We start from the raw sequence: 12,093 nt of genomic DNA, 5'->3' as shown, positions 1-12,093 counted from the left end.
TTAAAGTTCTACCAGTTTTTTTAAAATGACAGACTTATCCTATTTTTTAAAATGGGCAAGAGACCTGAAAAAGACATTTTAAGAGAACATATCCAAATAGTTTATAAATATGAGATGGTGCTCTTCTTTATTAGTAATCAGAAAAATGCAGATTACAACCATAATGAAGGCATATGGACCAGAAACCTAAATCGGTAAGATTAATAATGCCACGTAACAGTGAAAGTGAAGAATAATGGTAACTGGCAAACAGTGCTATTGAGAATCTAAATAGGTACCACCACTCTGGAAAACTGTCAGTATAAATTAAAGGTAAACCTACCCTATGACCCAGCAATTCCCCTCAGATATATTCCAAGAGAATGAATACATATGTACACCGAAAGACACATACAAGAATGTTTTTAACAGCATTATTCATAAAGTTACAAATAAACAACACAAAGATCCTCCAACAGTGTGGAATCATAAGGTATGGTCTACTCACACAATGGAAAACTGTAAGGCAATGAAAATGAACAACTACAGCTGAACCCAAAGGTGCAAATGTATCTTAAAAAGATAATATTAACTGAAAGAAGCCAGACACAAAAGAGTACATACTATGTGATTCCATTTAAATAAAGTTCAAAAACAGGCAAAAGTAAACTGTGGTGATTGTCAGGATTGTCAGAAGTCAGGACTGTAGTTACTTTTTAGAAGGAGAGAAAACTGAAAGATTAAAAAGGATTTGGGGAGACCTCTGGAATGTTGTGCTGTTCTACTTCTTTGCCTGTAGGGTGGATACATGGGTGTATTCACTTTGTAATAATTTACAGAGCTTCATACTTATGTTTTACATACTTTTCTGTATGGGTATCATACTTGAATAAAAATTTCATACACAGGGCCCAGAGACTTATGAAAGGATGCTCAGCATCACTAGCCATCAGAGAAATGCAAATTAAAACCACAATGAGATACCACTTCACACTGGTCAGAATGGCCATCATAAACAAATCAACAACCAACAAGTGCTGGCGAGGTTGTGGAGAAAAGGGAACCGTAGTACACAGTTGGTGGGAATGCAAACTGGTGTAGCCACTGTGGAAAACAGTTTGGAATTTCCCCAAAAAACTAGAAATGGAACTGCCTTTTGACCCAGCAATTCCACTGCTGGGATTATATCCTAAGAATCTGAAAACACCAATTCAAAACAACCTATATGCCCCAATGTTCATAGCAGCACAATTTGCCATAGCTAAATGCTAGAAGCAACCTAAGTGTCCATCAATAAATTAGTAGATCAAAAAACTATGGTACAATTACACAATGGAATACTTGCAGCAGAAAGAAAGAAAAAACTACTACCCTTCACGACAGCATGGATGGAACTGGAGAGCATTATGCTAAGTGAAATACGCCAGAGGGTGAAAGACAAATACCATGTGATCTCACCTATTAAGTGGAACCTAATCAACAAAACAAGCAAGCAAGAAAAACGTGACCAACAATATTGAAAGAAAAAACCGACAGTAATGAGAGGGAAGGAGGGAGGGGGGTAATGAGGAAAAGAAGGAGAAGGGTCAAATCAAGAAACACGTATAGCCCTGACTGGTGTGGCTCAGTGGATTGAGCACCAGTCTGCAAACCAAAGGGTCACCAGTTCAATTCCCAGTGCAGGGCACATGCCTGGGTTGCAGGCCAGGACTCTGGTAGGGGGCACGCAAGATGCAACCACGTATTTATGTTTTTCTCCCTCCCTTTCTACGTCCCTTCCCCTCTCTAAAAATAAATAAGCAAAATCTTTAAAAAAAGAAAAAAGGGAAAAAAAAAAGGAACATGTATAAAGGACCCATGGATAAATCCAAAGAGGGGAAGGATTGGGGGTGGGGTGGGTGAGACAGGGGAAAGTGGTGGTGGAAAAATGGAGACAAATGTATTTGAACAATAAAAAAAAATAAAATAAAAAATAAAACAGGCTCACATACTGTAAAAAAATTTTCAAATAAAGGAAAAATAATTTCAATATAAATTTTAAAATATTTAATATAATATATAAACACACATATACAGAGTGGAGCAAAAGTAGGTTTACAGTTGTGAATACATGAAACAGAGTTTATTCTTGTATTATCATCTGTTATATATTTTTTCTATACTAATAACTGTAAACCTACTTCTGCCCTACCCTATATATACTCACATATATACTCACATGATGTTACAAGTGTATATGGTAACATCATTTCTGTCATCCACATAAAATAATATAGAATATATTCAAGTGAAATTCTTATTAGTCCTAGAAGTAGAAAGCACATGAGTGAGTAAGTAAACAAAATGCTTATTTTTTTGGACAGCCTTATCAACAAAAAATAATTGTTACTGGAAAAAATCTTTAATGGTAAGAGACAACCAGATATAATGACACTTATTGTGGTAACAGAACACACAACCATCTATGAAGTGGTTTTGCTCCTTCTAATACCCCTTGCCAAAAATCTGATCAAGTCTCCAGATCCAACTACCAATTTACAGGATATAAAGACAGAAGAACATGTTAAACTACACCACAGAAAAACAATCAGACAACATCAGCAACATCCAGAATATGGGAACTTTATAGGATAAACTACCTGGCATATTCAATAAATGAAATACAAGGCAAAATAAGTGTTGGGGGTACATGAAGTTTTAAAAAGACACAGAACATATCAACTAATCATTAGATTTTATTTGGATACTTATTCAAACAAACTGCTAAAAATACATAGACACATATGACATTTGTGAAACAACTGGAAATCTGAACCATGACTAGATATTTGATATTACAGAATTATTTTCAAAAAATTTTAAGGTGTGAAGATGGCATTGTGGCTGTGATTGAAAAAAATTTTTTTCCCCTTAGAAATATATAAGGAACAATTACAGATGAAATGGTCTGATGACTTAGATTTGCTTCTGAATAATACAGGACAAAAGTAAGTTGGTAAGGGTATAATATACAAAAGTGGCCACAGCTATTAATCCTGAAGATACGCAATAGGTACATGAGAGTTCATTATACTATTCTGTCTACTTTAGTATGTTGGAAATTTTCCATAATAAAAAGAAAAAAAATTCCTTTTAGGTTCCCCTTAAAATGGAGACTAAAATTTCATTACAAAGAAAAAAAAATCCAATTGGAATAATGTGTTAAATAGGAATATACACTCTGAGAAGAACTACAGAAAAAAGTAGCTATGAAAAAAAAAGTTCTGATATACTAGAAGCTCACTGACAGGAATTTTATGGATCTGATAGATGCTACTCTATTCATTCAGGATTTCTTTTTCATTTGACCTGGTTTTCTTTCTTTCTTTTTTTATTGTTGACACTATTCCAAATGTCCCCCATTTCCCTCCCACTTTTCCCATCTCCACCCAGCCCCAGCCCCCACTTCCCAGCCTTCACCACATTGTGCCTCGGTCCATACGCTATGCATAGAAGTTCTTTTGCTAATCTCTTCCAGTCCCCTCCACCCTCTACGTTGAGATCTGTCAGTCTGTTTCATGCATCCATGCCTCTGGTTCTATTTTGTTCGTCAGTTTATTTTGTTTATTAGATTCCACATGTAAGTGAGATCATGAGATCATATAGTATTTGTCTTTCTCTGACTAGTGTATTTCACTTAGTACAATGTTCTCCAGGTCCATCCATGCTATCACAAAGTATAAGAGTGCCTTCTTTTTTACAACGATGTAGTATTCCACTTTTTTACATTCATGCTGTTGTAAAGGGTAAGAACTGTTCTTTCTTACAGTCACAAAGTATTCCATTTGAGTACGTTTTAAGGATAGTGATTGATTTTTATACACCTTTCTGTAGCCAGTATCTTGTATAGTACCTTTCAACAGCATGTACTCAAAAATAATTACTGAATGGATTAGTATTTTTACTAAATCTTTGCTCAAGCATCTTCTAAACTATGAAGATACTACCTGGTATCAAAAGACAGATAGTACTTAATTACATATTAAAAATATATAAATAATATGTGAACATATAATGAAACAGTGTCCAAAAAAATTATAGGATCTTAAGAACTTTTTAAGCAGTGATAACCTATATATCCTTTTGTATCTTTTGAATTTAAAACATTTCAGAAAATTGAACCCATTTCAAATAAACACATGAAATTAAAACTTTTAAATCCAGTGTCCAAAAAATAAACAAAAAAAACAGATTAAGCAAGACTTACCTAGCAGGGGGAATTCCTCTCTTAGAAAGGTCCACCCTTACTTTCTCTCCCACATGCCTGTAAATCTCCACTATAGCCAATATTGCAGCATCTCTCACCTGCCAAAGAATTTAGAACTTTAAAAAAAAGTATATGAGATACAATAAAATACTTCACCTCAAGTAACACTAGACTAGCAGACAAACTTGAAGCTCAAAGTTGGTTTTAATGTCTCTAAACCCTTAAGACATTATGGCAGGTCATTAACAAAAACCAAGAGGACCTCCCAAGAAACCCCTGGAGAAACTGTGTAAAGGTTTTACAAAAATCTAAGAAACATGTGAATAAAAGTTACTAACGTAGCTTTTAAAAAGTCTTATTTTTGTAATAAGATTGTAAAAAGAACTGCCAATAATTGTATGAACACAAATTATTATCAGAGTTGATATATTTCCCTGGTATGAAACTGCCTTTCAAGAATGTGACCTGATTTATACACCAATATCCACAGTATCATTATTCACAATAAGCAAAAAGTGGAAATAACCGAAAAGACCAAGCATAAATGAATGGATAAAAAAATCTGGTATATATATACAGTGGAATATTACTCAGTCTTAAAAAGGAAAGGAAAGCCCTGACTGGTGTGGCTCAGTGGGTTGGGCATCATCCTGCAAACCAAAAAGCACATGCCTGGGTTGCAGGCAAGATTCCAGGTTGGGGGCATGCAAGAGGCAATCAATTTATGTTTCTCTGGAGCACTGATGTTTCTCTCAATCTCTTTCTCCCTCCCTTCCCCTCTCTCTAAAAATAAATAAATAAAATCTTAAAAAAAAAAAAAAAAAAGAGCCTTCCCGCCCTGGCTGGTGTGGCTGAGTGGACTCAGTGCTGGCCTGCAAAACAAAGGGTCGCCAGTTTGATTCCCAGACATGGCACATGCCTGGGTTGCGGGCCAGGTTGCACACAAGAGGCAACCACATATTGATGTTTCTCTTCCTCTCTCCTTCCCTTCCCCTTCTCTAAAAACAAATAAAATATTTTTTAAACAAAGGAAAGGAAATTCTGACACATGCTGAGACAATGGATGAACCTTGAAGACATTATACTAACTGAAATATGCTAGATACAAAAGTACAAATATTGTATGGTCCCACTTTTATGAAGCACTTAGAGTAGTAAAATTTATATGGAGAGAAAGTAAAATGTGGTTGTCAGGAACTGAGGGGTTGGAGGGAACAGGGAGTTGCTGTTTAATGGGAAGACAGTTTCCATTTGGTAAAATGAAAAGGCTCCAGAGAGAGATGGTGGGGATGGCTGCACGACACTGTGAGTGTACTTAATGCCAATGAACTAATAACTGTACACTTAAAAATGGCTGAAATGGTAATTTTATGTTGTGCATAATTTACCACAATTAAAAAGAAAAAAATGTGGCCTAAAGACAGGAATTTGGAAGGCAGCTCTAATTCCCCTGCAGAGTTCACTGTCAAAGAGCAAATGAAGAGACAGAACTCTTTACAGACCTCCAGGGGCACAGCTAGCTAGGGTCTAAAGCAGGGAAAACCTTATCGAGGGTTATTCCAAAATGCATAAGCTGGGCCAAAAACGTTACAACCGAGATTCAATTCTACCAAAAGGGACGAGACCCAGAACACACCCCTGTATTATGCCTATAGTTTATGCAGCTCAGGTAAGAAACTTCTAGCAAGTGAGACGTCATTGGCACAAATTCCGTTTGTTAAATAGGGTAATGACTGTTGCAAAAAAGCTGTTATGCAACCATTCAGAAATAAAAAAAGAAAGCTGACGACCTGTTCTCACAATGAACACATACGAATACAGAGAGGAAGCTGATTTGTTACTCAAGTCTTCAAACTCAAGAACTATCCATTAAGTCCCATCTATCCTTAATAGTAGGTAAAAAACTAACAAACTTAAGCAACTTAAGTGAATATAATGTGTTCCTAAAAACTAACTTTGGTGGATTTTAAAGGGAAAAATGAGGTGAAACCTTAACTTCATTACACCTTTCCACCCTCTCTATTCCTTTTCTTTCAAAAATGGAATAAGAGCACTACCAAAGATGGTGCAGCCAAAAAAATTAGTCAATGCTTGAATGTAAGCAAAATTTTACCTGACTGCTGGAATCTCCAAATAGCACACACAAATGCGGTACCAACTTGCTGAGGACTAGTGGTTGAGCTCCAAAACTAAATATAATTTGAAAAAAAAAAGAGAATTTGGTTTTAATCAAATAGTAAACAAAATATCATTATACTTTCTCCTTGTCTGTATTAATAAGACAAACATGGTAGAGAGCATGGGCACACATCATTAAAACATGAAGGATATGAGACACAAGCAAAAAACTATTTCTAAACAATGTTAAATATGCAAACTTGAGTAATCAAGACTGACAATGAAAATTGTCAATACAAGATCCAACAGAGCAAAATGTTCAACCAATGGCACTCTTAATCCTGGCAACCTCTCAATCACTCATGAAAATTTGAGCTTTTGCTTTAAAATAGTGATTGTTTTTTAGACTCTGGGTCTCAAATTTGCATTCCAATAAAATCTTTATTTATGCTTATTAATTTTTGATGAGGTCATGGGTTGAAAGCAAATGATAGAAGAGCCAAAAACCACAAAAGTTGTGCAGACTGAATGCACTTACAAGCTCTAGATGGCAGAAAGGACCATAGAGGGATAAAAGAAAATAAATGAAGGTATAGTTAGAGAAAAGGAAGTAACATTACAGGAAAAGTTGAAAGCTACTATATATTACCTATCTTATTACACAGAACTTAAAAAAATAATCCAGAAAGAGAACAAAAGTTTCAGGTTACAATTTTTTTCAGACTGGAGTTCTAAACTCGGTAGCATCTATGCTGTCAGGGCTCTGCATGCAGCTGGCAGATTCACTGTCCAGTTCCCTGGCAGAGCCTTGTCAGTCTATGATTTTCATAACCATCCCTGCTGTTCCAGAAAGCCTAGGTGTAACTCAACTACATTATCTGAAATACCACTGAGTTAAAAACAGTTCCAAACTGGGTCCAGAACAGTAGATCCCACATAATATCAACATACTTGCTATACGAACATCTATTTTGGGTAGCAACTATTAACATACTAAAGAAAAAACACTTCTCATAACTAATAACTTCAAATAAACAACATAAAAGATAATAGTATGTACACAAAAAGTTAACAGGAAAAGGTATCAAATAAAATAAAAACCCTTGTACCAGAGAGCAGTTAATAACTATTTAAAACTTATTTCCATAGCTTTCCTTGAGCTTTGTGAAATGCATACTTCTTTTTTGAGAAAAATGAAAAACATAGGCAGCTGTTTTCAGTAATCATAAAACTTACATGTTTAAGGTTTCAATAAGACACAGACACACGCCTTCTCGAGATCGAGAATTCTTGTGCTTAAAACCAGAAGCCAACTGTTCCCAAATGTGCTATTTGAAAGAAAAGTAAACATGTATAACAAAAATTAAATTACTCATGATATAATCTTTTATCTAATCTCAACCTTACTACCAACCTTATTGGTAAATGAATTTTCCCATTAGATTGTTGACTTATCCAGAAGTTTTTCTAAGCCAAATTTGCACTAATTGCTCTCATCCAATTTTTAATATCTTAATTACATTTTTAGTTTTTATTTTATATCTTTCACTGTAGAATTATTCTCAGAAAAAATATGTTCAATACCTAAAAACCTTAGAATTGCCAAGGACATAGAATTTGTTCTAAGCTTTAGAAATCTTCAACAACAATGCTACCATTATAAGCCCAGTAGTCCAGTAAGCATTTTAAAAGGTCCAATGTTGCCTAGCAACTACTATAGACTGTCACATGGAACATGTTTTTTCAACATTTTATAATTCAGGCTTTTCTCCCTTTAAGATTGGATCCAAATACAGAAACATATTTTGGCAAGTCATTTTATTGTTACCCACTATAATTTTCTTTTGGAAAAAGCATAAATAAACCTATACAAAGAATACAAAACAATTACATGGTTTTGGTGTAAGAAGGAATCCAGCTTTATTATTCCAACTATATGGTCAACTGTCCCAATCAATTCTTTCTCCACATTTAGAAACACCACCCTTACCATTTACTACACACACACACACACACACACACACACACACACACACACCCCCTCCCCCCCCCCTTTTCCTGGACTCAATTCTTTCTGGACTCTGTATTCAGTTCTACTAATATAGTTCTCTTCTCCCCACCACCCCTCCCCCCGCCCTGGCCTCCTCTGTCAAACCTTCTGGAAGGTAACTTGGAAGTTAAAAAAACAAAAACAAAAAAACAAACATGACTTAGCCCTGGCCAGGTGGTTCAGTTAGTTGGAGTATCGTCCCATACAACAAAAGGTCATGGGTTCGAGTCCCGGTCAGGAAACACACCTAGGCTGCAGGTTTAATCCCTGGTCGGGGCCAGTATGGGAGGCAAATGATCAATATTTCTCACATCAATATTTTTCTCTCTCTCTCTCTCTTTCTTTCTCTCTGCCCCCTTCTCTCTAAAATCAATAAACATATCCTCAGGTGAGGATTTAAAAAACAAAACAAAACACTAATTTTAAAAAAATGACTCAGCAACACCATCTCTGGAACTCTATACTTATACTTATGTCCAAAGATACATGTACAAGGATGTCCCTTACAATACTGCTTGTAATAACAGCATGTCAAAAACAAGTTGAAATATGAACCACTAAACAAGCACGGAAGGATATCCACCACACTATTAACAAGAACTTTGGTTAAATCTGAGAAAATAGTTTACTTTTGCAATGTAATACTCTGTAGGTTTTTATAAATCATGGAATATTGTAATTTTTAATCTGTATTTTAAATAGTAACAATATCATGTATATTTCAAATTATAATATTATTTCACTTAACACGGGGTACTCTTTACATCTGTGTATAATGTCAACTTATTTCTGCTCCTTTCAAAACACCTCCACATCAGGGCAAATTATTTCTACTGTATTTATAAACACAGGTCATTGTTATAGGCTATATGCCTTATACTATTAGTAACTACCCAGTAAAATACAAAGATTTCTTCTGTCTCTGTAAAAGGTGCATAAATTAATATAATGTTCAATATTCCTCAAAACAAGCTTTTGCACTGAACATTTTATAATAATGCAAAGAAAACCATTAAAATCCTAAAAAATAGTATTATCAGTATATTTTCAAATCACTAAAATCTGAGTTAGCTTCTTAAAAACCACATTAAAGAGTAGAAAATAAGAAAAAGAAAAGCAAAAAACCAAAAAGTTAAATACAGACATTTTATATTAAATTTCAACTTCTTTGAAGTGTTAGCAACAATTCAGTGTTTAAGATTTCAGCTTTCATATCCTCTGGTGACTGACTTGCTATCACTGCCATCTATCCTACTGATATTTCATCATTAATTAGCAAAATCAGAATTAAAATGTAGGCCTACCATAGGCGGTGCTACTTGATCCATTAACTTCAGTATCAGAGTCTGAGCTTCATCACGAACCTTGTCTTTGGCATCTCCCATTCTGTCTATTAAAGCTACAATAACTAGAGAAAAAAGAATAAATATTTATAATTCATCTAAATTATAAACTATATTTTAGGAAATTAGAAACAGTAATTGTTTCCATAAATGAAAAGTTACAAGGTAAGCAAATTGTTCACTTCTTTATTCATAGGTCTAATAAAAAATAACTGAGAAGCAACTTCCAAAAGACTACATACAGTATGACATCCACTTCTAATAATAATGTCCAAAAAAAAGGCAAAACTAATCATTATTCCTTTTAGGGAAATGTCTAGATATCAAGGTCTACAGAGCAGCAAAGGGCATGATTATCCCAAAGGTCGTGACAGTGACTGCCTCCGGGAGAGGGAGGGAGGCATCATCGGGAGATGCAGAGAGGGCACATTTAAGACACTGGCAGAATTCTGGTTTCTAGACCTGGGCCAAGGCAGGTGCTGGTTTTATAATTACTGTTCATATTATACATGTCTGATACACATTCTTCTGTTTGTGGAAAATAACTACTTTACTAACAAAAACAAAAAAGCCTAGTACACTAGAACTGACATCTTTCTCTACTAGGTCCAACACTTTGGCACTATTCCATAAAAGGAGGGAGGAAAAGAAGACTAGAGTCCAGTTTTAGACAAATTTTCATGAAAAAGGTTTTTGTAACTATAAATCAACACAGCAACATGAAGAAATCACATCTATTTATGGGTAAGGTTAGAGAGAATTGAATGGAGGGGGGTGCAGCTAGAATTCAGAGGGCACAGGTTCTGAAGTCAGCTAATAGGACAAAAATATCTTACAGTTGAAATTATCTTTCTGTAATCTCTTATATTACCACTACCACTCAGTGAGGTGTGCGACACATTATTTAATCTCTTTTTGTCTTTATTTCCTTAACCCATAAATGTTCACAGCAGTATTTACTTCAGATGATTACTGAAAATTAAGATAATACAGTTAAACAACTGAGAGAGTGAAGGGCAATGAGTAAGCACTCTCTATAAAGTCTCACCTACTGTCCCCTTCATCCCAATCACCCTGCATGATCAAAAGCAAAGAAATTAACTTGTTTTGTTTTTCTTTTGACATCGCAGCTGTAGCCTTACTTTCCCTGAGGCAATGGAGGCTGAGTCCTAGGAAGAAGCTCTGCTCACTGGTTGGCTTTAGTGGTTGGAGCATCATCCCTACACCAAAAGGTTGTCGATCAGTCAAGGCACAAACCTAGGTTGCGGGTTCGATCCTTGGGTGGGTTGTGAATGGCAGGCAACTGATCCATGTTTCTCTTCCTACCCATTACTCTTTCTCTAAAATCAGTAAATGTATCTATGGGTGAGGTTTTAAAAAAATTTTTTTTAAAGAATCGTGGAGTAAAGAAAAATTCAGTGTAGGGTGAGGTTAATCTGTAAAGCTCCCAGATGTTGTCTAAAGTAAACCTTTAAAAGAAAAAGAAAGGACCATGGAGAAAAGAATAGGATTTCTAAAAGAACAGCACAGCAGAGCAGAGGCATAAGCAAGTTAAGCCAGAACTAACATGAGTGAGCAAGTTTCTGATTCGCTAGAATTAAGAAGAGCACTTGCAGAAGATCACAAATAAATAATGCTACTGAAATGGAGAAGGGACACACATGCTAAGAGAACTGGAACACCAAAGGGAGCAAAAGGAAAGTAAGTTCCGAAAGCAGAACAGTCCCGGGAGGCAATAAGCTAGGTACCAATATTCCCACTGCCTCAATGTGAGCAGTCAGTACATTAAACCCCATCTGACCCTCCTTACGTCTGAAAAATAAGTGACATGTGTAATGCCTAGAATTCCTCTCAAGTCTAAATAATGCCTATAACAACGAATAACAGCGAGCTACTACAGGGCAGGGGTCACATACATAAATACCTGAAGTCAGGGAGGAACGAGGAATGCAGAAAATGAATCAGGTCTAAGAACTGCAATATTCCAACTCTGCTGTATTGTAAGTTATGAGGAGACAAGGGAGAATGGGAGAGACATATGAACTGAAAAGCTCATGATACAGACAAAAAGGAAATTACCAACACAGCTTCAGCCAATAATTCCATGTGGGAGTGGAAGGTCAGGGTTGCCACACTGGACAATTTTTCAAGAAAAGTCATAAATATTAATTTTTAAGTAAAACTCAGTAATGTTAAACATTGATTCAAAATGTTTTAAGAAAATACATACATAAAACACATTCACAGAGCAAAGTTTTAAATGCCCATTGTAGGATTTTAAGCAGGAGACTGACACAGTAAAAAAATCCTCTTTTCAGGAGATATTCAACAAAGAATGAATTGAAACCAGGTATTGA

At 35.4% G+C, this 12,093-nt stretch overlaps 1 protein-coding gene across 38 annotated transcripts in view; it reads right to left on the bottom strand.

Annotated features, from left to right (window-relative positions):
* CLASP2 (cytoplasmic linker associated protein 2) overlaps positions 1-12,093 on the bottom strand; it is a 159,222-nt gene that overhangs the window by 132,757 nt on the left and 14,372 nt on the right. For all 38 annotated transcript variants that reach the window (XM_054594914.1, XM_054594921.1, XM_054594916.1 and 35 more), the window contains exons 3-6: positions 9,698-9,801; positions 7,580-7,671; positions 6,339-6,414; positions 4,226-4,323 (exon numbers count right to left, since the gene is read on the bottom strand). In XM_054594914.1, the coding sequence (XP_054450889.1) occupies positions 4,226-4,323; positions 6,339-6,414; positions 7,580-7,671; positions 9,698-9,801 (370 nt within the window). The remainder of the gene's footprint in view (positions 1-4,225; positions 4,324-6,338; positions 6,415-7,579; positions 7,672-9,697; positions 9,802-12,093) is intronic.

This window comes from Pteronotus mesoamericanus, unplaced genomic scaffold (assembly GCF_021234165.1).
Source record: "Pteronotus mesoamericanus isolate MK-2021 breed Mesoamerican mustached bat unplaced genomic scaffold, CSHL_Meso_final scaffold_54, whole genome shotgun sequence".
Taxonomy (NCBI): Eukaryota; Metazoa; Chordata; class Mammalia; order Chiroptera; family Mormoopidae; genus Pteronotus; species Pteronotus mesoamericanus.
This window is presented reverse-complemented; position numbering and strand designations above follow the sequence as displayed.